This window comes from Propithecus coquereli, unplaced genomic scaffold, assembly GCF_000956105.1.
Source record: "Propithecus coquereli isolate 6110/MARCELLA unplaced genomic scaffold, Pcoq_1.0 Scaffold166, whole genome shotgun sequence".
NCBI lineage: Eukaryota > Metazoa > Chordata > Mammalia > Primates > Indriidae > Propithecus > Propithecus coquereli.
Window position 1 is genome coordinate 1,247,244 of NW_012141191.1, and position 27,330 is coordinate 1,274,573.

Here is a 27,330-nt window from a genome sequence, read left to right on the forward strand (position 1 = left end):
AAAATATATTTTACTCAATTACTTTGAAGGAAATTAAAATAAGTTGGTCCTGTATTTCAACAAATATTTCTGAAGCATTCTAACAACTAAACATTTGATAAACATATTGCAACTTTAAAAGTTTGAACCAAACTCTAGTATGAAGATTTTTAATTCTCTCCTCAATTCGAGAGTGTGTGTTACGAATACTAGAAAATATGTATTTTTTAATATGCCACAATTTTTATTGCAACATGGCTATTTTTGTGAGGGTGGGGAGTTTGATCTCTAACCAATGTTATATTTAAGGCTCTTTTATACAGAAATTGCCATCATGATTGATATTCAAAATATCTTTAGTGTTGCAGGACTCACATGGTAAACATAAAACTCCTATACTTATTCAGCAATGTACACTCAATGCTAAACAAAATGGCATAAATGACAGCTATTTCTTTTAAGAAGATATGCAGGCAATAGGAATGAACACTGAGGTACTAGGACAAGTTGATGACACAGTTAGTGAAACTTAATTGGCATTGCTTTGGGGAGATTAAACTTGTTATAAATAAGTGCTTTTAATGTATAGTATATCCATGCTCCCATGTCACAAAAATAGACTTGCCAAGGCAAGCGAGGTGTATGACTGCTTGAGCCTCACAGAACTGCAAGTAACTATAAATAATACTGACAAAAGTTTACCATTTGACCAGTGGAAAATACTTTCGAGAGATTCAGTTAGCTTACCCTTTGCAGTATTCTAAGCTTTCACATTGACGATCACATTCATCGTAGTGCTTGCTGCAAGGGAGGCATACAGCCAGCTGTTTTGGCTAAAATATGATGGGAAGGTATTCCTTGGGTTCACCATAAAAGTAAGTATTAAACAATCAGACAAGATCTGGAGCATTCAGGGTGGTATGGCCACAGATCACAGAACCTGATATTTTGAGGATAGGGTCCTTTTGCCCACCCTGATGACCACAAGCTGAGTACAACCTGCTCCAGGATTGAGTGCCTAGCTGCCTACTATGGGGCTAGAGGGTGGGGCTGGGTCACTGTTACTGAGCTAAGTGCTAAAATTGATGAAAATCTATCATTTAAACCTTCCCTCGGAATTTTCAAGTCTTCGATAGATTCCAGACTACCAAAATAGTTACATCTGACAGATTCTGCTGGTACAATTGTTGTCTAGGTGAGAGACAAATTTCTAGTGCTTTCTACTCTGCCACCATCCCAGAATCCTCTATTGAACAGTTGTCATTTAACAGGCTTATGTTGGTATACCTCTTCTGGTCGAAAACTTATATTCCTTAAGTCATTACCTAGATTGATATTCAGTGCTCTCCACAGTTTGATCCCTACTTTGCTTTCTGGTCCTATCACCTGTTTTTCTTCCCTGTGCACCTAAGCACTCCCAAATAAACAAGTCTGGTAGTAGTGGACTCTGCCTCCTCCTAAGTCTTTGCTCCATTCATTTGTTCTGCCTACAGTGCACCTCCTTTCCCCCCATATTTGTGTCATGAAGTTTAATTCTTCACTCAAATGCCAGCTTTGCTTTCCAAGCAACCCTTCAAGTCCTTTGTGATACTTCTCATCACACTCTACATTCAATATAGAAGATGTATAGAACACCTACTGCTGGCTAGGCATGTATTAGATACGCAGGGATACAGGTCTTAATAAAAAAAGAGGTAAAGTCCTTGCCCTTGAGCTAGTAAGAAGGCAAATAAAGAGACAAGTACAGCAGTGTGGAAACTATTAATACCATAACAGAGATAAACAAAGGACGCTTTGGGATCATCCTCTACCTGACAAAGTCCAAGTGCCATGAGGAAGGCCTAATGGAAGCATGACAAAGTAGACCCTTTTGGAAAAGTGAAGCCATTAGGAAGGGCTGAAAAACAGGGTGTGAAGACAATAGTTAGATGAGCTAACTTATAAGAGAACTTGTGTCCAAGCGAAAGAATTTAGACTCTTAAGCAGGGAAGATAACTGACTGGATACAGTCCTAAGCAGTAATTCAAGACAAGACTAGAGGGAAGTATGGAGACCAGTTAGGAGGTTGCTGTAGTAATCTAGGAATGATACACTAAAACAGTAAATTTGGCTGCAGCAGTAAAGATAGAAAGATGGGCACATACATGGGACACTATAAAGATGAAGAAATGATCTAGATTCAGTAAATGGTTAGAGGGAAAAAAGACTATTATAGAGTTGGGGCAAAAGTCAAGACTCTATGGAAGAGCAACTTTTAAGCCAGTTCTCAAACTCCACTGTACATAAGACCCAACAGGAGAGAAAACTAAAAATCAGATTTCCAGGCCCCACTCCCTGAGATTGTGATACTGTAACTCAGGAGTTTCTGTTACACAGACTACACTTTGACAACCTGTGATTAATGGATGGGGAGTGCTCTAGAGCACAATATGATAAATGCCAAGAAAGAGCTCAGACAGGGTGAGCTTCTATGATAACAATCCCTGCCTTCCCTGCTCCCCTTCCCAAGGTAGACCCAAATGTACAAACAGAGAAAGTGTGATCCTTGGAAAGCTACTTATAGAGACTAGAGCATTAGATCTGAGTATCAAATATAGGGGAAGGAAATTACCAGAGTAGTTTCATGTGTGATTTGAGGACTATGCACATCAGAATCACCTGTGAGGCTTGTTAAGAATGCTGATTCCTGGACCCAACCCCAAGATATACTGATTGAGAATGTCTGGCACCTGGGATTCTGCATTTTAAACAAGCTTTCCAGATGATTCTTAAGCACACCAAAGTTTTAGACCATTGCCCTAGGCAGCTAAAGCAAGATGACATTTCTAGAAGAACACGTTCCCTACCTTACCTCTGTTACTGGGAATACTACTATTAAATAAAATACTACTTTTCTTTAGGAAGAAAGTTATGATTGTTATAGTGGAAATAACACTGGTTAGTGTAGGTGAAAAACAAAAATGAACAATTGAGAAGTATAAAGTACCTTCTGCTTAAAAATTAATTTTTACAATTAATTACATAATTTCTTTACAACTACCTTGAGTTATAAATATTATTATTCCCATTTTATAGACAAAGAAACAAATCCAGACAGGTTTAAAAATCTGCCTAAGATTATACACCTACCAAGTACTACAATCAGAGTTCAATTTAATGGCCTCTGACTTCAAATATTATATTTTGCCCCACTATTCCATACTACCTCTTTTAAAAACTAAATCTCAGACTGACTTTTAGTTTCACCATTGAGAGCATCAATTCTTTGGGAAGATGAATTTTGATCTCCAAAAAGTGACTTAAAGAACTCTTTTTTTTTTTTTTTTTGAGACAGAGTCTCACTCTATTGCCCTGGCTAGAGTGAGTGCCGTGGCGTTAGCCTAGCTCACAGCAATCTCAAACTCCTGGGCTCAAGTGATCCTCCTGCCTCAGCCTCCCGAGTAGCTGGGACTACAGGCATGCGCCACCATGCCCGGCTAATTTTTTTTCTATATATTTTTAGTTGTCCAGATCATTTCTTTCTATTTTTAGTAGAGACAGGGTCTCGCTCTTGCTCAGGCTGGTCTCGAACTCCTGAGCTCAAGCAATCCGCCCGCCTCGGCCTCCCAGAGTGCTAGGATTACAGGCGTGAGCCACCGCGCCCGGCCTAAAGAACTCTTTGAAACATACAATGTTTACGGACTAGACTGTTTGCATGCTAGAGTAACACATCAAATATCTGAAAGTCTCCAGAATCATCTCTGAACTGACAGGAAAAGATACATTAGAGGCATAAATCAGGAATCCAGAAGAGCTATAATTTAAGAAGCTTTTCCGAAATGGTATATCAGAAGGTATCACCCCCAAATGTAATTTTTCCCAGATTTGCACTCTGTATGCCTAAAGTCCCTTAATTCAGACACAGTTTGACACTAGTACTGTATTGTACACAAACTATTTTCTGGACTGAGTTTCTCATGGTCAGAAAAAAAATAGAATTTGTATCAGTAGTTTCTGGCCCTTTATTTCTATTCCTGAAATTTAAGCCAAATCTAAACACACCAAAGGCTGGAAAACTATTCCTTCTTCTTCACTCTTCTTTTTGTCCTAACCCTGCCTTAGTTTTAAGTTCAAATGTCAGACCAAATCTCAATTACTTAGGGAATCTAAAATTAGGAACACGCTAGGAAATGTGGGTTATTTCTAGATCAGTGATTTTCAATCTTTGTTTCTATCTGTACTGTTCACATATCCATACCCTCATGATCATATACAGAAAATAGTATATCTTAATTAACAGGAGAGTAACGAGTATTTTGGAAAAGGACAGGGAAGAGAGATCTTGATATATTATCTTCCAAAAGAGATATCTATACCAAAATTAAAGGAAATACAGCTATATTCATGCGTTTCTATTTTCTCAAGAGATATTCTACTATCCTTACCATTTAGCTCCCTGCTTCATTGCTCACGTTTCTGGTCAATGTTCTTTTGCGCACTCAAGTCTTCGAGTGATTGAAGACTTCAAGTGATGTGCACGGGACCTGGCTGTACTTTGGTCAGGTGTCTAGACAAAAGCATTCTTAGGGAAGAGTTATTTATTTACAGTTTATCATAAATAATTCTTTTTGGTTTTCATTATAAAAATAATAGGAAACTATATAATTTTTATACAAAAGACTGCTACCATAAATCTATAAACCACATGTCTAATCCTTTATAAAAATGCTCCCTGCTATTTTTACTACATTCCTGTGGCTAGGAGTAAGCATAATTATCCTCATTTTGAAGATGAGAAACCCGAGGCTCAGAGAAGTAAGAGATTTGCTCGAGGTCACAAAATTAATCAGGAACAGCAGAAACAGAACCCATAAAAAGATGCCTTTAAGTTTAGGGCACGCTATTAAGTTGCAAGTACAAAGTGTTCTCCTATAGCTTTCCAGATCTTCTAAATATTAAAAGAAAACACACACACAATTTTGCAGAGCATACATTTCAATTGATGTAGTGTTTTGACTTATTTTAGCATGGATATATTAACTGCTGTGCAAAGGGTCAAACCTGCTGGCTTGTTCCTGAGGTAACCTTATGGTATTATACATTATTTGTATAGTCACAAAACAAAATTCCAAAGTTGGAAAAATTCATTTAGAGAAGAAAACAGTATCTTTGCTACAGAATGTTCCTAGAGAGGAGGATTTACTTTTCTATCACATTGTTCACAGATTCTCAATACCCTGAGATCTAAACAATGAAGGGTAACTAAATGGTGAGCAATATGGGCCGACCTATGTACAATTCAACTGGAATGCAAAAGGCTCCACTCAAGCACAATTGTGTAGTGTCATGAGGCAACATACATGTTTTTATAAGCACTCATTAAAAGTTAGTCACAATTGGAGATCTTGTCCAACCGGTATGGTATGCCCCAAGTTAGTGATCTTAAAAGAGACAAACTACTGATCGACTATTGTTTAGCATGTATTAAACAAAAAAGAAGAATGATATTTCCTCCTAATAACATGTTTTACTGATTTATGAATTTAAGTCTTTCAAACATAGTAATAGGTAATGTCGACAAATCAAATGACTTTGCCTTTTAAAATAAATCTACATTGTAAGTCAATTACTTGGGGGCAGATTTAAGAGGATAATTACCACCTTGATGCTAGTTACCTTCTTCAAAGATTGTTGCTTTGCTCTGGTCTTATTAATAGGTCATAAGAATAATCTATTTACATTATCAGGAGTCAAGTCACATTAGGAAAAAATTAGGTTTGTGCCATGATTTGTTTAGCTTAAAGTTTCATATTCACATGTGACTTACCTAACTTCAATTGAGAGCATTTTTCTCATTCTTACAAAAGAGAAAGAGCACAAAGATGTTTTTGATAACAAGAATATAAAAAGCTAAGAGATAAAATTAAGACATATTCTCAACAAAGAACGCAAATCACCTATAACAGAACACTGCTTACATTTTACTTCTACAGTTTTTCTAAAATTTTAATTTGTCCTATCCTTTTTTTTCCACTTTATTCTCAAATCATCCCTGTCTGGAAGGAAGAAAGTAGCATTGTTATTGTTATTCTAACTTATAGAGAGTTAACATAACTCACCAAAGTTATATAAAGAGTGACTCAGTAGCCACACGAGGAGTCAAAGGAATCTCTGCTCCTGGTGTTGCCCTAACTCCAAGTTCAGGCCTCCTTCCAACATACCAAACTATACAATGTGTCACAGGTTTGACTTAAGCACAGCATGTATCATGACCATCTCTTTGTTGTCTATAGGAACAATTCAAAAAAGTATGAGCTAATATGTACTTAGCACTATGCTAGGCAACTCAAAGATTCAGAAGATTTATGATTTACAGTCCCTTCTTCATGGTGCTTAAAGTCTAGTTGGAGAGACAAAAGTAATGGGCACGAAGTAAATCTGAAGAGCAAGTGATGTATTTGATATATTTTTTTGATATATTTTTAGAGTTAAAATGTTGTTTAAAAATAAGAAATTAACTTGCTGGTTTCTTTGAACTGAGCCTTTGAAAGGATTTGAGTTGCTTTGAAAGGATTTGAGTTGAAGGGGAGTCACCACAGATCCAGGGCTAATTGACAGCCTGTGCAGATATTCCCACAGGCCACTGTGTTTCGGCCTTTCCTGAAATGCAAGTGACCATGATAAAGGACAGAGAATAAGGTGATTCAGATGACTGCTTTTACAGACAGGAGAAATTCTATGTTTTAATGCTAGGTTATATAAATAATACTGCAGGTCAACTTTTTACTAACTGAAATAGAAATTCACTTCAACCCTTTAATTCAGTTATTTTTAATCATAAGCTTTTTATTATAAGAAGGACTTAGTAAAATCATTAGTTTGCTCACTACTGTTTCTTGTACAGTGGTCTTATCTCCCCAGCTAGACTATCAACACCATGAAGGCTAGAACGAGGTCTTATTTTCATCTTTACATTGCCTAGCAGCAATGCAAACAATATCAAGCACACAATAGGCATCCGAACTTTAAAATTTTGATGGCAATACTGATTTTTCTTCACTATGGCTTCTGCACCACCCCCCAAAGAAGACAATTATCTTTAGCTTCCATTTATTTTTAAGTCCCAGGTTTAGTTGAAATCTAGAACTATGGTTCTAGATTTTTTTCTCTTTCAAAAGATCTACCTCTTCTATTTTATAATTCTATATAACAACATTAAATTCACAGTCATATTTAATCATTAAATCATTTAAATAAATTATTATTTACAGTTAACTCAGTTTTACTAGATTCTTGGTTCATTAATGTTTCTTTTATCACATGTCTTCTTATATTCTGGAGTATGGCCCTAAGTATATACATTTTTTTTAAACAAACTTTTAGTCTGGAGGATTCTTTTTGCCCTGATATCCAAGCCATACTTTAGCTCTATAAAGAACTCTAAATTCAAAATATTCCTGTACAGTACTTTGTACACTTTGCCCTGTTTTTTATAAGTGACAGATGAGACATACGATGCCTATAAGATTATGATTGTTTTATAGGTAAACTTTTTCTCTCTGCAAGCCGGTAGGAATTTCTATGATCGGAGTTCAACACTATCACCATAATATGTCTGGGTAACATCTTTTTTCTACAATATTCCTGGTAAAGCACTTGTCAGAACACTTCCACCTAAAGGCCTAAGATTTCCTTAAACTTTGCGGGAAATTCTGGTTTTTTTCTTTACTTTTTATCATTTCTCCTCATGTTCTTTGCCTTCTGAATTTCCTTTAGACAGGCTGGTTTTCTTAGGCTGATCCTCCATATCCCAAATTCCATTTCACAATTTTTTCACTTTGGTCTTTTAGACTAGGTTTTAGACAAATCCATTGGCTTGATCTCCCAAATCACTAATTTAGTCTTTAGCCTTGTCCCATGCAGCCATCCTATTAAGATGTTTACTTTACATTTCTGCAGCTACAGTGGCAGTTTTTAAAAAGGTCACAGGACTCTTTTTTTTTTTAACAGCACTCTATGCTTGTTTTATGGATTTTCAAAGCTTTTTGAATCACTAAGGATACAATTTAGGATTGGTTAAGGATTCAATTACACTTTTTAAAAGTTCTCCTCTGTGTCTTATATTACCTCTCTTGATGTGAGAAGAAAAGTTTCCAGTCATGCAATTCATGGTTTTGGTTTTCTTAAAAAGTTTAGTGTTGCTTAGTAGTCTGCTTATATTTTATAAATGAGGGCTTAGATCTGTACTGTACAGTATGGTAGCCACTATCCCCATGTGGCTATTTAAATTGAATAAAAATTAAATAAAATTAAAATTCAATTCCTCAGTTGTATTGGTCACATTTCTAGTGCTCAATAGATACATGTGGCTATTGGTTACTATACTGGATAACACTGATATGGAATATTTACATCATCACACAAATGCCTATTGGACAACACTGGCAGAGATTAATCAGCATTAGATATAGAATGGGTCACTAAAGCAGAACTAGGAATCACTATTGCCCTGGAAGTGAATTCAGATATTAATTATATAATCCCTGGCTCTGGTTGATAGAGTAAAAATTAATAGCACCTATAATAGCTTTTGTTTTAGTATATACAGAAAGCATGTTACTTTGAAGCACAGCTCCTTTGTTAAGCTCCAAGACCAAAAGTGATCAGGTATACTGCTCATTCTTTCTTGGCATTTCCCCGCTTTTAAAGAGTTGTTCTGACTTTATCTTGACATTATTCTAGAGTTTTGCTGAAGAAATCTTGACTTCCACCCATATTGTATCACAGATTCATATATAGTTTAGTTGTATCAGTTTAATCCTAGCTACTTTATAACTTAAATTTCCTTTTCTTATAAAGATACAACATATTACTTTCATTTTTGTTTAACCACTCAATGTATGTGTTTACAAGGGTCTCCACATTCAGATATATAAGGAAGCAGCTTGCTCATTTCTTATAAATGACTGGGCCTTTGTCAGAAGCCACTGGCTGGGTTAAAACAGTCCCCTTTAGGTATATGTTCGGTTTTTCAGAATTCTACCCCTTCTATTTCTCCCAAGATAAGAGTCTGAGTAGACAAGGGAGTTCACTATCTCCCTTCAGAGAAGGGGCCCGTCTTTGTGCTGCTCTCCTTAATGCTTTTTTCTGCTGACAGCACCTTCTTCAGCTTTTTAATATCATGGGGTTTTTTTGAGTATTTTTTTCTTCTATCTTTTCACTGACATTTGGGGGGAAAAGGAAGATAAGTGCTGTTTTCAGTTAGCTATTTTGGCTTAGAAAACTTAGTAAAATTTGACTGAAGGCCTTTATAAATGTGTTCCCAGAGAACCCTTAAAATTAGAATGAACTACCATATTAAGCCAGTAATTTTTTGTTGAAACATACTAAGAAACAGCTGTCCTTCGAATCATCATACAAGGGTCAAAGAACTGCCCATGTTTCAACAATAATGAGTTTCAATTCAAGCAACAGCACTGCAAATGTAAAAGTAACCATAATATTCTTTTATATAGATTATAAATGACAACTTATCCCCTATGACTATTCTAACTTCATTAAAAACTACATCCAGCATTATTATGTCACTCAAGTTTACAGGAAACATGACATCATATTACTATAGTGTCTTATGATAAAGGTTAATGATGGTATACTGAACATTCGCATGTATAAGTATACACTATTATGTCAAATATATTACTCAAATTGATGACTTCAGGAACATGAGTAATTTTAAAACAAACAGGTCAGCCATCTGATAGGAGAGGGCTGAGCATTTTATAATATATAAAGCTTCACAGAACAACAAAGTATTTAGCTTAGCTTGGTATTTCATATTCATGTTGTTGTGAAAGGTCTATAATATCAAATGACCTTCAAAACTGTTTGATTAATATCAAGTTATAATAGAATTATACTGCTGATGGGCCATCACTTGAAAATTATTATACATACATAGCTCCATCACCTATAAGAAATACCTCATTTGACATACCACTCCGAAAAAACAAAAATAACCAAAACAAAAAACCTTTCATACAATTTAGTTCCAAAAGGATAACGTGAATAATTATATTTACTTTAGAATGTAATCCCAGCTATTCCAACTAGAAGTAAACCTGGTGAAATATCAAAGACAATGTTCACCATAAAGTTCTAAAAATGTCATTTAGCCTCACGAATAAGCAGATATTTTAGAAAAGAATTAGGATTGAGGTTGAGATAATCAGCTCCAAAGCTATGGGAAAGTCCAAGTTCACTCCTGGTATTTTTAGAAGCCAAAAATCCTACAGGGACCAAATTAATCACTGTCAGAAAAATCAAATCACACTGATTTCTTTTGGCCCAAAGAAGGATTATCTGAAATTGTATTGTATATTTAAATAGTTAAGATGATATGTCAGGGTGCTTTCTTACATCCACTTATGCCATTTCTGAAAAGACAGGCCATCTGGGTACCTTTATCTGTCCCCAAAAGCTGTGACTTAAAGGTTATTTTAAAATATTTCACATTTCTCAGGATAATGTTACACTTGACAAAAAGAAACAGTATTGACTAGGAGAAGTCGGTGACATTCTCTTGATCTGGGTGATGGTTATACAGTTTTGTTCACTGTGTGAAAATTCACTGAACTGTGTTATGATCAATACACATTTCTGTATGTCTGTTATACGCCAACAACTTTATTAAATGAAAATGCTCCATGTTTACCTTTCTTCCACTTTTAAAATTAGTTATTAGATTGAGATTCCTGAATGAAGACTTCATATCACACTTATGTTTTGTCAGTGCTTGGTACATAATAGGGGCTAGGTGCTCAATAAAGCCAAGTGAATTAACACAGATCAGTAATCAAATGTACAATGTCAATAAGAACTCCTTGATTTCCATTCTTTCATGCCATCTCATAGAATTGCTGCTACTGGGTACATATTATATACCATGACTAGTTTAAAAATGCTTGAGTCCTTGTCTCTGAGATATGAATAGTATTTGTGTATGTGTGTGAGAAACAGAAAGAGGCCAGACATGTACTCTAATCACTAATATGACATGTACCATATGCATGGTGAGGGCAATAAATACCATAGGGAAGGAGAGAGACATTCCAGACAGGATTAACCAGGAAAGGCATAGCTCAGGGAATAGCATGTGAGCATGACAAACATCTAAGAAGATGAAGGAATGGACTAACATTTATAAAATGCTGAACACTGTGTCAGGTACCATGTGAGCATTTTCATAAACTTTACTTAATCCTGACAATACAACTAAACCCACCTAGACCCTGAGAGATTAATTATTAATAATTTGGCCAAGATCACACACTCAGTAAATACAAGAGAATTTGACCTAAATTTTTTGACTCCAAAATCAAGATCTTTTACTACACCATGTTACCATGATAGACACTATCTTGAATAACAGCTTGATTCTTTTGGCCAAAAAAATCCAAAAATTCGCATCTGAACTCTAACAAAAACAGGAATTTTTCTCTACCCAATAAATACACTCAAAATGTTTTTATTCTTCAAATAAAAACAAATAAACCAACTATAATACACGTCTACTTACAAGAATGATGGCCTAAATTGATGGTGCTGGAATTTTTAACTCACAGCCTAAGATCAATCCATTCAGCTATCCTTTTTGGTAAGAAGGTCTTAGTCAACTACAGTCTTTTACCTAGAGATCCTATTACATAAGACAGGCTTTCATTCTTATGCTTTTGCCACCACTTAATGTAATAGATTCACTTTGGCAATAAGCATAAACACCTGTTTATAATCTTGTTTTGGAATAATCATTGAAAAAAAACTTCACAGACTCTTATCCTTGTCCTTTAACTATTTTTATTCATTCACTCAAACTTTATTGAGGAAACTTCAATGTGTCAGGAATTTTTCCCTCAAAGATGAATTAGAAAGAAATCCCATTTTCAAAAGATTGCCCAAGCATAACAATTTTACCTGATCATTTCTGGTTTGTTTTGTTTTCACATTAAATTTATTCAACTTCCTGACCCACAACCTACAAACTCATGCACCCATTCTATCTGATTTCATTCAACTTCCCCTACTTCTCCTTGACTCCTCAACCCCAGGCTCTACTATCTCTTTGGGCATAACACTTTACCAGTTATTCTTTTTCTCTCCCTTTATTTCTGAATTACTATGGTACTACTCTTGTCTCAGCATTTAATACACTGTTATAAATATTTGGTTTATTCAGTCACCAACTACTTACTGAATACTTCCTATGTACCAACCCCTAGTCTGGGTATTGAGGATACAAAAAAAATTCTTGCCTTTATGGATATTATATTCTAAGGTGAGCTCTAAATAAAACAAATAAACAATATGTCAGAAAGTAATGAGAAGGCTATGAAAATTAAAATAATGTAACAGTTCACTTTTGCTGATGAACTGAAACATGGAATATGAGAAAAGGCCAAGAGTCAAGATAATTCTTATATTTTTGGCTTGAGGAACTGGGTAAGTGGTGGAGTCATTTATGGAGTTAGAGGACACTGCAGGAGGAAAAGGGTTCAGTGGAAAAAAGTAAGAATTCTTTCTTTGCCATGTTATGCTTGAGATGCCTTTTAGAAATCCAAGAACAGAGGTCAAGTGGGTAGTTAAATATACCACTGCAGTTCAGAAGAGTTTCAGCTGGAGCTTGAGATCTGGGAGTCATAAACATAAAGATGGTATTTAAAGCCATGGACTCAGCTGAATGAAGAAATTATTTCAAGACAGTGTTTGAGAGGCAAATGCTGCTGAGTAAATTGAGTAAGATAAGGACTGAGCATTCTTTTTCTAATGGACTTTATTTTTTAGAGAAGTTTTAGGTTCACAGCAAAATTGTGAGGCAAGTACAGAGTTTCTCATATACTCCCAGCCCCAACACATGCAGATCCTCCCCCATTATCAACATCCTCCACCAGTGGTACATTTGTTACTACCTATGAGCCGACATTGACACATCGTTATCACCCAAAACCACTGAGCATTATTAACCAAGGAATTCACAGCATAGAGATCAATGACCTTCACTAGAGTAGTTTTAGCAGAATGGTGGGTACAAAAATTATCTGGATAGGGATGGAAATAATGAGAGGTAAAGAAGTGGAGAACCAGAGGCTTTTCTACAAAGAGGAAGAAAGAAATAGGATGGAAGCTAGAAAAGAACATAGGTTCTATGTGGGATTTTTAGAAAATTGTAGTAACCCATTAGAGAAGGAAAGATTGATAATGCAAGAGAACACGGACAGCTAAGGAGCCTTATGCCTTCAAGTCCTTAGGTAGGCAAGAGAGGATGAGCTCCAGGGTGCAAGAGGAGGGGCTAGCTTTAGGGAGGGACAAGCATTTCATCTATCGTAATTTTAAGGTAGAATATATGGGTACAGATGAGGTAGTCTGATACATGTGGTGGTGGAATAATAGAAAGCTGGATATCTAAGGAGGATTAGGATTCTGTCAGGTGAGTACCACAGAGGGAAAGAAAGACAAGGTAGCTGAGGTATAACACAAAAGAGCAGTTATATTGATGGAACCTGGACTCCACGTTAGACAGGGAGCAAAACAAGGACATGAATGAGGCACAGTGAGAAGTAGCAAGGTTAGTGGACAGGAGCACCCAATGGAGTTAAAAAACTTGAGAGATAAGAAAACTAGATAAGTAGATGGTGGTCAGTTTTTTTGTTTTGTTTTGCTTTTTTAAGTTTATAAGTAGAATAAGTTACTGGCAATGAGAAAATTTAGGGTTTGACCACAGAGCAGACTGCAGGAGTGGGAGGCCTAAAAACAGAGAGGTTAGATGTTGGATGGATTATCCATGTGTACCCAGCAATTACTAAATTTATGAAAGGAACGGTGGAAAGGCAATGAGCCAGGTACTAATAATGAGGAGGTTAGTACAGATCTAGAAAGTATAATAGTCTGACAGCATATATTTCAGAGGAGTTTTTCAGTGAGGAGAAATGGATTAATGGAGCAATGGAAGAAAGGGTTCTACGTGGGGGAGGGAGGTGAAGATGTGGGGTAAAAATACATCATCACTTAAGAGGATTACAGGGAAGCAGTATTTCCAGGAATAGTCAGGGCAAGAAAGTGAAAGAAAAAAAATTTTCAACACTGTATCTCTATGTAATGACAAGAGACTACAAATTCCAGAAGGCAAAGTGGAAGTGTGAAGGGAGGGGGCTTTGAAAGGTTAGAAACTGCATCAGGTGAGGATACTTACAAAGCAAATGGGAATAAGATTTCACACTAATGATGGCTGACCTGGGAATCTTGGACACTAAAATAATCAACCAAAACAAGTAAACAAATGCCCTTTATAAGCTTCATGAGAGTAGCTCAGTATCTTTCCAATAAATTCCCTTTCTGCTTAAGTTAGCAACTAAAGAATCCTAATGGTAATTACCTTCACGGACAGTGAGTTGCACACACCAGACAAGTTCAGAAAAGGAATGTTTATCTAATTTATTCAATACATTTAAGTGCTGCTTGGCCTGGAGTGATAAAGAAAATCTAAGAAAGGAATCTTAGGCACTTTAGCTATTTCTTTATTTCCTTCTGATTTCATTTCTTCCTTTCACAAAAGTCAATGGTGAGAAAATGGGCAACAACAATTGAGAATGAAGTGAGCTGGCAGCAGGGGTGTTTTGAGGACAAGGAGGATTCACTGTACACTTGCCTGTGACCTCACAATAACACTTCTGCAGGTGTGGAGAGTCCTACGGCTTAAAATAGCAAATGCCACTGCCTGTACCTCTCAACCCCAAGTTCTTTGTCCAACTGTGTCACTCCCTACTACTGTGTTTCTCTAAAAGGAAAACGGCCCGTTTAGGGGAGAATTCATATAAATTATGACATTCTATCAGTGAATGGATTTACCCAAAGAATTCTGAGATTATTTTGTTTCTAAAAGTGCAGTATTGGCCAGGCGCGGTGGCTCACGCCTGTAATCCTAGCTCTCTGGGAGGCCGAGGTGGGCGGATTGTTTGAGCTCAGGAGTTCGAAACCAGCCTGAGCAAGAGCGAGACCCCGTCTCTACTAAAATTAGAAAGAAATTAATTGGACAACTAAAAATATATACAAAAAATTAGCCAGGCATGGTGATGCATGCCTGTAGTCCCAGCTACTCGGGAGGCTGAGGCAGGAGGATCGCTTGAGCCCAGGAGTTTGAGGTTGCTGTGAGCTAGGCTAACGCCACAGCACCCTAGCCCAGGCAACACAGTGAGACTCTGTCTAAAAAAAAAAAAAAAAAAAACTTAAAAGTGCAGTATTTAACTATATGTAGAAACAAATGTTGACAATATGATTATAAAATTTCATAATTAATCCAACAATATAGTACTACTCCCTAACACAATAGATCAAATCAAGATAAATTAATTTCAGTTGTCATTCACTATACATAAAACAAAATGTCTAAAATGTATGATGAATGCAGAAAAACAATGATATCATAGCAGACCTCAACATTAAGAAATACGCATAATTGCTTTATTGGCTCCAAGTGGAAGCAACTTGGGAATCTGAGTATATGGAATATCCCCAAGCATGGATAAAATTATTTTGTGTAAAAGGAAGGAGAGAAAATAAAAGGTAAGTAATAAGATAGAATATAATATTTCAAAACACGGAAAAGGGGCTGGGTGTAGTGGCTCACGCCTGTAATCCTAGCACTATGGGAGGCTGAGGTGGGAGGATCGCTAGAGGTCAAGAGTTTGAGATCAGCCTGAGCAAGAGCGAGACCCCCGTCTCTACTAAAAAAAAAATAAAAAATAGAAAGAAATTAGCCAGACAACTAAAAATATACAGAAAAAATTAGCCGGGCATGGTGATGCATGCCTGTAGTCCCAGCTACTTGGGAGGCTGTGGCAGAAGCTATAATAGCTTGAGCCCAGGAGTTTGAGGTTGCTGTGAGCTAGGCTGATGCCAAGGCACTCTAGCCTGGGCAACAGAGTGAGACTCTGTCTCAAAAAAAAAAAAAAAAAACAAACACTGAAAAGGGCACAACGTAAAAGTAAAGAGCTTCACCAGCACTACGACTTTTATTAGGTATAACATTCTTATGTATATCATAATGCCCAGCAGACCATAAATTAAGTCACCTTGTCTTCTGAAAGAATATGTTGAATTTAAAACAAATCAATGGCAGGGGGTGAGGGATACATTTAACATAAAGCCATTTAATAGACAGCACTGAGAAACATATCAAAGAACATTTCCCAATTTGGAAAAAGATCAAAGGGAGTTATCTCTATAACACTAGAATGATCTCTATCTAGAATGCCAGAAATGGTCACATTGAAACTTCAGTAGATTCTATATCTGGCCAACTGCTGTGCTCAGTGGCTACCCACTTAATGGCAACCCTTTATTTAGTGACACCCACTGACTGAGAAATAATATTTACTCCCTTGACTGGGACTTCATCATTCACACTTAAATTACTCACAACAGGGATTACATAAACCAATCTGGGACTATTCCCTAAAGCTTAGCATCTCTGGGCTGGGGGAGATAGGGTAAAGATCCTGTAACATTTGATTCTAAGCTACCTGGATGAAATGAGCCTTACAAAAAGTACAGTGAGGTTTTGCAACAGCAAAGTTTATTCATTCATTTTAAGTGTCTAACTAAAGTAGGATTTTGACTTTATCCTGGAGTGGAACTGGGAAAAAAATCAGTATCCACACTGTGGTAACTCACACATAAAATAACCTTTGTAACAATCATCTGTATTCCTCTTATAGAGAGAAATATGCTCAAGTATCATGACTAGAGTTTGTAAATAAAGGCTTGCCAAAAGGGAAAAGAGGCCAGGTGCAGTGGCTAATGCTTGTAATCTTAGCACCTTGAGAGGCCAAGGCGGGAGAATCTCTTGAGCTCAGGAGTTCAAGACTAGCCTGGGCAAGAACAAGACGCCATCTCCACTAAAAATAGAAAAAATTAGGCTGGCATGGTGGTGCACACCTGTAGCCCCAGCTACGCCATAGGCAGAGGCAAGAGGATCCCAGGAGCCCAAGAGTTTGAGGTTGCTGTGAACCAGGCTGACGCGACTGCACTCTACCCAGGGCAACAAAGTGTCTCAAAAAAAAGAAAAGAAAAAAGGGAAAGATTAAAAGACAATTATTAGAATTATTGTGCCTTGTGGTTAACTAACATATTCAATATCTGTTAGAATGTCAACCCGTTTTTGTTTTGTTTCTGGAGTATAAAATAGTTTTCTTCTAAAAAAGGATCAATATAGGTAGAGTTCCAGCAACTTTCCCAAAACAAAAAGCAAACAAACAAAAACAGAACTTCACAACACTGAGTGGTTAATCAGTCCTTTTGCTGTAGTATTTATTTTTTTATTTTTTGGTATTTATTTTTAATTGAGGTAAAATTTACATTAATGTCATGGACAGGCCTTAAATGTACAATTCAACAAGTTTGGATAAATGTCTGCACTCTCATGATCTTCACCACTTCCGTCACCCCAGAAAATTTCCTTGTGCCCCTTCTAGCCAATCCTCCCACCACAGGCCAAAGCAACCACAGTGTTGATTTTTACAATGAAGTCACACAATATGTTCGTTAGTATCTGACTTCTTTCCCACTACATAATGTTTTTGAGATTCACCTACATTTTTGCATGTTATCAACAATTTTTTTATTGAATCAATCGTTTTTTTAAATTGTGGAGTAGTATTCCATTGCATGCATCAGCCACAATCTGCTTATATATTTTTCTGTTGATTGATATTCTAGCGTTTTCCCCATTTTTGGCTACTGTGAATAAAAGTGCCTGTAAACACAGAATCCTGTTCTGCTGGATAAATGCAATCATACCTAACCTTAAACTTAAGACAGCTTTCTGCCTAAATCAAGAGCTGAGAGACCAGACTGAAGTAGTATCTGCTTTCACATTAAGCGAGCAAAAAGAGCCTCTGCTACAGAGACCTGGCTGATGACGTGAGACCCACCTCAACTGGCCCATATCTGTGGCATATGACACTCTCTGGAGTGACCATACCTCATGACAAGAGACTCTGGCTAGAACATTTCAAACAGGCAATGTTTAGGAGCAGTGGTAATAAAGCTCATTCATCTCTGTTCTGACTCTAATCTGGTGTCAGATTGCTTCTATTACACACGAAAATACAGTATTTAAAAAAAATCACACATATTGTTGTTATGTGATTTTGATTTACTCATCCTTAAGGTCTCCTCACATAGACCTAACCCAATCAATGAACAGCCACGTGCCAGTTATGTAACTTTGGGCACATCATTCGCCTCTAAAGCCCTAATTTCCCAATCTGTAAAACGGAATAATTATAGCATCTATCTTATGGTTATTATGAAGATCAAATTAAATCACCTATATCAAGTATACACAGTGCCTAACACATGTAAGTACCCAACTCCTAGCTATAACAGGTTGAGTATCCCTAATCCAAAATCCAAAACTTTTTGAACACCAATATGACGCTCAAAAGAAATGCTCATGGGAACATTTCAGATTAGGGATGCTGAACTGGTATAATGTAAATATTCCAAAATCTAAATAAATCTGAAATCTGAAACATTTCTGGTGCCAAGCATTTTGGATAAGGAATACTCAACTTGTATTAATAAAATTATTATTTCCAAAACTATTTAGAGAGTATAGCCACAGACTTCCTTTTTCCATCTCCATATCAAGATGAAGAGCAGTTTCCAAAAATGAGTTTGTTTCACAATAAATTAGTTCAATAGGTATTATGTAAACCAAAAAGTTCCATAGCCAAGCAAGTTTTGGTTAAAAAATTTTTTAAACTGCAAAACACTGCTTTATGCCAATGTACACTATGACTCCTCCTAAAAGTGAGATCTGGTATACAGCATTTCCAAAGTGATTTGACCACGAAATTTACTCCTATCCTATGAAGAAGATCATGTGACTCTGGGGCTCTAAGAAATACACTTTGAGAAAGGCCAGTAAAAACAATGCTGACTATACACACAAAAAAAGCAGCATCCTCAGGAGGATGATATATGCTCTTTCCCAACTCATTCAGTTAAATGCTACCCATCCTTTAGATTTCAGGAGAGCCTTCCTTAACACTCAAAATTAATCAAGACTTCCTGCCAGATACTCACAGGGCTTCCTAGACTTTTTTTTCCATATCTCTTATTGCCATTGCTATTAACATACTGAAAATATTATTTGATTAATGCGTGTCACCTCTCCCACCAAACTGTAAGCTTCAGTTAAGGCTGTGACTGTATATTTTGCTCAACCCTAACCTCGAGTATCTAACAGTGTTTGGTACCGATAATAGTTGTGGAATAAATATGTGAATACAAGAATTTCACGGCAGCCTTTTTGGCATCGTGAAAAACTGAAAACAACTCAAATGTTTACTAACAGGAAAGTAATTAAATAAATTACTCTACATTATATTATATAGCCATTAAAAAGAATTAGCTTAATCTCTATGTTTTGACACACTCACTTTACTGAATGAGAAGGAAAAAATGTATTTTATTACATATGCACTGTATCTAGAAATAGATATCTAGAAACATATTCATCAAACTGTTAACAATGACCACATTTGAACAGTACTAGGACTGGGAATGGCGACTTTCACTTTTATACAGTACTTTATACACTTCTGTATTGTTTTAATATTCTTCAACAAGTATGAATTTCTTTCCTAATTAATTTTTTTAGGCTTTGATCAACTGCAGGTCCACATATATTATCACATCCTTTATTCTTAGTTCACATTTGTATCCCTATTTTTTAAAACTATTTTTGTAATGATCCCTACAGCAATCCTGAGAGGAAAGTAAGACAAAAGATAGCATTAACCCAGTAGGGTAGATTGAAAGCTATAGGTAAGTTGCCTGACATCACAAAGGAAAAACGACAGAACCAGGGCTAAAATATGACTCTTTTAGTCCAATGTTCTTTTCATTACACATCACTGCTTTTCCAGTAAGGGAAACAAGGCTGCTTTGACAGAATCAACATTTTACTACAAAATGACTATAAAAGATTCAAACCTATTCCCACATTCATCTCTCCCAAAACCTAAAGTCATTGGAGGGCATTGCTGATCAACAGGGACCTCTTTTAAATAACCCAGTGAAGGGAAGGTTAACGAAATCCTAGTGCGCCCTCCTTCACTGTTAGACAATTCCCTCATATTGAGCTGAAACTCATCTTTGTTACTTTGACCCTCTTGGTCCAAGTTTGGCCATTTGGAAAGCCACAAGACAAGCTTCTCTCCTCTTGTAGAATACATTAAAGTACATGAAGACAGCTACCATCCGCGTCCTTTTGAGAATGGGTGCTTTACCTAAATAAACTTCCCCCCCAAAATCGAAGACAGCTATCATCCGCGTCCTTTTGAGAATGGGTGCTTTACCTAAATAAACTTCCCCCCCAAAATCTGTCATTATCCAACTTCTAATTGCAATGAAGTCCTAACAAACTGCTTGGCAGGGGAGAAAGGGAAACTATCATGCAAAACCCCTACCACATAATGAAGTACAAGTAGTCCACAGTTACTACCATCCTTTAAGGGGAGTTACAGAGAACCAGGCATTTCTTACCACTCCTTTGTTAGATGCCACAGAATAACACAGCTTTCAAGTGCAAAGAATAGGCACAAAGATGGGGATGGGGTCTAGAAAATGCACAATGAAATATACAAGTATAAGAAGTCTAGCAATAGCTATACTGTAATTAAATACTTACTAAAACTGCTTTATGAAAACAATCAGAATTAAATGTCCAAAATCTTATGTCTTCCCTTCACCAACATTTATCACAATTTGTAGTTATACCTCTCTGTTTATTTATTGTCCATATCATCCAGAAAACCATAAGCTTCATGAAGGCAGAGTCAACTATTTGAACACAGGATACCAAGAAGCATAAGGTCTTGCACATGGAAGGTGCTTATTAAATATTTGTAGAGTAAGTGAATAAAGAGAAAGGAAAAGAAAGCAGACCACAGGTTACCTTAAACGGACTATTTTGCTTTCTTCATTAATATTGGGAAATTAATCATTTGTTGAATACCTATTATGATCCAGACCTAAGGCTCAAAGAAATTAAATATTAAATAACTCACTCAAGCCACACACCTAGTAAATTTGATCTTCAGTTTATCCGCTGTAATGCTAGCCCCCAAATATGCCCTTGTCCTCAATTATCTCCTCTCCATACAGCTATTGGGGCAGGGAGAGATATCCACAGCAAAATTAGTAGTTGTATACAACCCAAGTCCTCTGGCTAGCCATACAATTCTGAATCTTCCCGCAGTTTACAGAAATCCTGCTGAAGAAGTAAACGACTTATAAATAGCAAAACAAACATTTTAAGAATGGAAAAACACCACATATACCCACTATTAAATTGGAACTAACCGATGAGCACACATGTGCACAGAGGGAGGTAAAACTCAGTGGAGATCAACCAGGGAGGAGAGGTGAGGAGGACAGGGACAAAACCTACCTAATGGGTACAATGAACACTATTTGGGTGATGGGCACACCTATAGCCTGGACTCAAACACTACAAAAGTGAAACCTAAAACATTTGTACTCCCTTAATATTTTGAAACAAACAAAAAAACATTTTTACATTAACCAAATAATTTGATCTCCAAAACAATCTTACAAAAGAGACAAATTCCCATTATGTTGGTGAGGACACTTAGGCTAAGAGCGCTTTATTATTCACACTTTCCCTACAAACCTATGGGCTTGGGGTTTTCCCCCAAAAAAAGACAGTGGCTGCATAAACTTGGTATAAAATTTGAAAGAGACACTCGTGTCATAATGCTCGTTTTCCTATTACTAATACGTGATCCAGATGGGAGAGTTCAACGACTCAGTTTCCCCATTTGCACCTTAGGTTTGATGAGGGTTCCGTTCATTCTTTGTGAAGTGTGTTGACCATCAAATATATTTACGAGGAGACAACATATTCAGGTCAAAGAAAGGGCGTGGGAATAACATTTTAGAGAGTTGCACTGCAGCCAAGACTAACTCTGGGCTGCGGTCCACACTCGCCCTCGCCAGCTCCTCTCATTTCCTCTCTCCCCCTCCAAAGAATCATTCCTTCCTGAAGTCAGAGACAGTGCAACAGGCAAGTTCCTACCTTGGTCTGAATACTCTTATCAAACTTGTCATTTTTGAAGCTAAACGTATTCTGGTGCTTCTGAGGCCTGGAACGAGCCACGTTGCCTTTCTGGGAACTCATAGCCAAAACCACAGCCCCCCCCGCGCCGGGTGCAGGGAAAAATACGCTAGGAAAAGCAACAAATTACCCCGAAATGTTGCCGCTTTTGTCAATGACCCGGAAGGAACTTATCCAGCCTGTTCGTCCCCGCCCCCGGCCAGCCCACGTGACTCCTCTGGAAGGTCAAAGGACACCCTCCTGCCTTCCCTGCACTTCGCCCAGGCTACTCCACGCGGCCCGGTCTCGACCCCTCCCCCTCCGCTCAGCCTCTTTCTCAAACCTGGCAAACAAGCCCCGCTTTCTTCGAAATGAGAATTCCCCCATTGGTCCGAACACGACAGTCCATCAAGGCGGAGGGGCGGGGAACCTTTGATCCTATTGGCTCTTGTTTTCCGCAATCCCCGCCTCCTGACGAATCAGCTCAGCCTCTCCCGGAGCCCGGAGCGCTGGGGACTCCGCTGGGCGGCTTGTGGTTGGTGGAAATCGGGCGAGGCTGGGCTCCGTCCCTCCCCCGCCCGCTCGCAGGCTGGAGCCCGGGTCAGCGTTGGCACCTTCCTCCAGTCAGTGACCAACTCCTGGCATAGTGAGAACTCTGCTCGCCTCCTCGGTTTCCCTCCGGTATCCATCCCGCTACGGGAGTGAATCCCGCGTCTGGCCGGCTGAGGAGGAGCAAAGAAAAGAGGATTAAAAGGAAGAAAGACTTGGCTGGGTCTGGGTGGTGTCTGCAGTGCCAGAAAGGGAGGCGGCGGAGGCGTCTGCTGCGACCACGGCCGCGCGGGACGTGAGGCCCGAGAGCAGCCGAAGGCGGCGGCAGCCGCTCCAGCGCCTTGTGCCGGGGCCGTTAGTCAGCAGAACGCGAGCTCGTGTGGAGGAGCAGGGCCGGCGCGAGGCGAGACTCGAGAGTGCGAGCCGGGCCCACTCGGGCGCCGCCGTCCTTCTTCGCCCGGGCGTTGGGGGCTGCAGCGCTCGTCCCCCTTCCCGGGCTGGGCCGGTCCGCAGGCGAGGAGAATCCGGCGGCGGGAGCGCGGGTCGCGCCTTGTGGAGGACAGCGCGCCGGCAGAGGCTTTCTCCTCACCCTTTCTGCTGGGCGCCTCAGGCTGGGCCACTCAGGTGCAGGTGCGTGGGGCCTCGCGGGCCGGGGGCGCCGCGGCCGGGCTGGGGAAGGGGGCGCTAGGCCCCGAGCCGCAGCGCGGGAGGGAAGAGCCCCGGCCGGGCGGGGGGAGGGGAGCGGGAGTCGTCTTTGTTGGTGGTGACCAGGATCCGTGTCCGCGCAAAGGAGAGGCAGAGGAGCCGCTTGCGATCGGGTCTGTATTTCTGAGAGGACTCTCTGGTGGTTCGGTGAAGGGGGAGTCCCTGCGGTCCGTGAGGCTGCGGGGTCTGGGGGCGGGGACAGTCGGACCCACGGACACAGTGGAAAGGTATTTGGTGCTCCTCGCAGGGAAGGGTCCCTTTTCACTTCCTTTGATTTTTCTCCCATTGGACGGAAAGGTGGGTGGTCAGGTTCTCATTCCCCTGTGGCTTACTGTGAGATTCACGGATGCCTAAAAGCTTTCTCCTGAATGTCCTTATCTCTGCCAGCCTCGATTTTAGATTGAATCTTTACCGATCTTGGTGATTTTGCATTCCGATCGGGCTGTCTTAGGCTTCTTTTTCTTTAAATGGTTGAACTTTAATCCTGTCTGTTTTCAACTCTAAGGTAGGCTCATCAGGAATCTTTTTTGAATTGGAAAATTAGAGGCTCTCTTTGGAATTGTATGTAACCCCGAAAGAAGAAAGTTGTGTCAAATTAGATTGTACTGTGTGGGGGCTTTCGTAAAGGAGAAAGACTTTGTTTAACCTTGGCTTTTTTTTTTTTTTTTAATGTTCAGATCTTTGATCCATGGTGAGAATTCTGCCAAGGCCAGAACAGTGTTTTTTTTTTTTTTTAGATGATGCTTTAAGTCAGTGCGAGGTAGATTTGGTAAGCAAAAGAATGAATAACGGGATAGAGAGAGGGTGACCTTTAGATTTTGGCTGTTCACAAAAGGTGTTCCTATTTAATACATTTTGTAATATATAATGTTTGCGCCGTAAGATGATTTATTGATTTTTTCAAGCCACCAATAAATAAAAAGAATTTTGGAGATCTTGTGTTAACATTCAAAACTACCTAATGAGTCTGAGTAGAAAGTCATGTTGTAATAACATTCATCTGATTACGTTAACAGGGAAATTTACAATAAAATGAACTTTTCTCCGTAAAGAGTTTCTCTTCATATGTTTATAACATGAACTCAGTTGAGTGATACATCTAATCATACCGAATACTTTGAAAATTATCATGATAGCCCGTGTTCTAATTTGGTGCTGCCCAACTCCTTGCTTGTTGGTAAATTTTTACTTGGGGAGTAGGGGTAATGGCATTACTTAAAGAACAGCAGAAGTGATCATTTTTTAACTTATAAAAGACAGATCCCCTACCCGGTAACATAAAAGAATAAAACTAAAAAAATTTCTGTGCAATAATGGCTATATTGTATGAAATTCAAGAGGAAATAAATAGCACCCTCACCCATATTTTGACCTCTCTTTTCTCCTACTCTAGTATTAATAAGGTTAATTGGCAAGGATAGGATTAAATTTTTAGCAGGCTAGGCAGTTTTAATTTTGTCCCTTGGTGTGCAGTACTCTAGTTGATTAGTGGCTTGTTTCCTTGAGTCTCCTTGCCCCTTTTGAAATGTTTATTAAATGACAGCTGACAAAAAATTTTCTATTTCCAGGGACAAACACAATCACCATAAAGCATCATGGTAAAATAATATTTTTCGTAGCTTAATGAACACAGAAAAACTAGGCAATTAGTGTCTGTTCCAAGTTCTGTCACTGAATTGGTCTACAACTCCAGGCATGCTGTCGCACATCTGAGTCAGTTTGTCCTTCTGTAATATAGGGCTAATAAAATGTACCACCTGCTCACTTTATAGAAAGGGCAGTGAGAACCATACAAGCAACAGTTACTCTGGTTGTGTGACATTGATTTATTTAAATAAGAATACTCTTTAATGCAATGCTCTTTTTTTTGTTTTGATATCATGAATTTCAATTCTTTGGTGAAAAATTAGCATAAAGAACATAGTTACGATAGGGAGAATACCTGTTCATATGCCATCATTTAGGAATTGATAAAATTTCTTCCATGTTAAGTTTGATGTTACATCTTTAGACTCAGTGATGACAAGAAAATAGTTTATGGAATTGCGTGGTTTATTTACTGGTAGATCTTATTCCTAATCTATTCAAGGTTTCGCTCTTAATTCTCAAAACTACTCTTACCTTTCCTACCCTGTTAAAAATTTCTCACATACATTACCCCATTTGCCTGCCAAATACAGCCTTGTGAGCTGGAGAGGATGAGTGATTTTATGGCATTTTTACACATGAAATAAAGCTCAGAGAAGTTAATTATGTGAATTGCCTAAAGCTAAACAATTAATAAGAAGCAGAAGTGAGGCTTAAACCTGTATCTTCTGATTTCTAGTCCTGAATCCTTTGCTTTGAAGTAGTGTTTTTCAAGCACCTGTCTGTGCCCAACAGTTTTGTCACTCCAGGTGAAATGAGAAATAATACAGCAATATAAATATTGGCGACATACAGTATATAATGAATATCCACGAACCCATCATCCAGTTGAAGAAATAAAACAACAAATCACAATGAACTTTCCTTTAACTTATACGCCTCTTAAATCTTGTTTTCTAGGTTCTCCATTCCCAGTGAGTAACCCAAAATTGACATGCATTCTTCCTATGTCCGTGTGTTCGTTCATACTTAACTACATACCTTTATATCCATGAATATAATATTTTGTTTTGATTGTTTTAAGACTATTTAAATATGTTCATATCTTTCTGTAGCCTGCTTTCCTCATTCAACTTGACCAAGTTTTATCTGTTTATTTAGATAAACATAGATTTATTTTTGCTGCTGTATGGTATGCGCTCCATTATGTAATTATATCACATTTCTGTTAATGGTCATTTTAGTTATTTCCAATTGTTTGCTATTAAATGGTGCTGTAAGGAATTTTCTTATATGTGTTACTAAAATGTAAGAATTTATAATAAAGTAATATGTATTTCACTGTTTAAGTGCTTGAGCTCAAAACTACACTCAAGTCTTGCTACCAAGACTTGCCAGCAGCATCAGAATCACTTGGGAGCTTGTTAGAAATGCTGGACCTCAGGCCTTATCCCACTAACTCAGATGCTGTAGTTTAACAAGATTCCCAGGTCATTGATGTACGCATTAAAATCTAAGAAACACTACTGGAAGAAATAGTTGTAGACGCTTTGCACCTATGGGTGGTATTACCATCAATACAATAGCTACAGACTGACACAGGTATGTTGAATTGGCCATTCAGATACCAGTAGTGGCACTGTTGGTGAAAAGTGATTTTCCGAAATAACAAACTATTCTTAGTAAAGTTTAGACAAATATAAATGTTCAATCGTCCCTGTTTACCTAAGGTTGCATTCTTATAAGTCATCATCTGTGCTAAAACAATACAGATAGACTTTACTGTTTAGAAGTATCTGACCTTGGTGATTTTTTTTTCCGTCTTCTTATTCCTCTATATGAATGTCCAGCAGAATATTTAAAAGTCATGGGAGATGGAGCAACATTATCTTTATTCAGGAAGAGTGCCTGGCATTCCTGGCCTCTAGTACCGCCTCTCATTCATTATAACAACCAAAAAGCTGCAGTTGAGAAAAATTGCCCTGAATTGTAAATCTGGTAGTAGATTGCTAGACCATAGGGTGGGAGCTTATTTAGCTTTATTAGATAACTGCCAATTTTCTCTACAAAGTGTACCAGTAATGGATGAAAGGGTCTGTTTTTCTACCTTCCAGATATTTTAGACTTCTTAATTTTTGCCATTCTGGGGAGTATGAAATGGTGCCTCATTGTAGTTTTTATTTGCATCTCCCCAGAGAATACTTTCATTTATTTATTGGCTTTCATATTCTTTTTCTATGAATTGCCTGCTGAGTTTTTCTATGGGATTATCTTGTTCTTACTGACGTGTAAACAATTATGTATTGTTTATGACAATACTTGGTAGACTTTGAAAATGTCTTCCTCTAGCC

At 38.0% G+C, this 27,330-nt stretch overlaps 2 protein-coding genes across 2 annotated transcripts in view; one reads left to right on the plus strand and one right to left on the minus strand.

Moving 5' to 3' along the window:
• LOC105808049 (chromosome unknown open reading frame, human C9orf85) overlaps nt 1-22,243 on the minus strand; it is a 53,777-nt gene extending 31,534 nt beyond the window's left edge. Inside the window, exon 1 of the mRNA XM_012641604.1 lies at nt 22,121-22,243. Within this exon, the coding sequence (XP_012497058.1) occupies nt 22,121-22,222 (102 nt within the window). The 5' untranslated portion in view covers nt 22,223-22,243. The remainder of the gene's footprint in view (nt 1-22,120) is intronic.
• A 466-nt stretch (nt 22,244-22,709) lies between these two features.
• The window catches only part of ABHD17B (abhydrolase domain containing 17B), a 46,897-nt gene continuing 42,276 nt past the window's right edge, over nt 22,710-27,330 (plus strand). The window contains exon 1 of the mRNA XM_012641594.1: nt 22,710-23,317. The gene's annotated coding sequence lies outside the window, so the exon portion shown is untranslated. The remainder of the gene's footprint in view (nt 23,318-27,330) is intronic.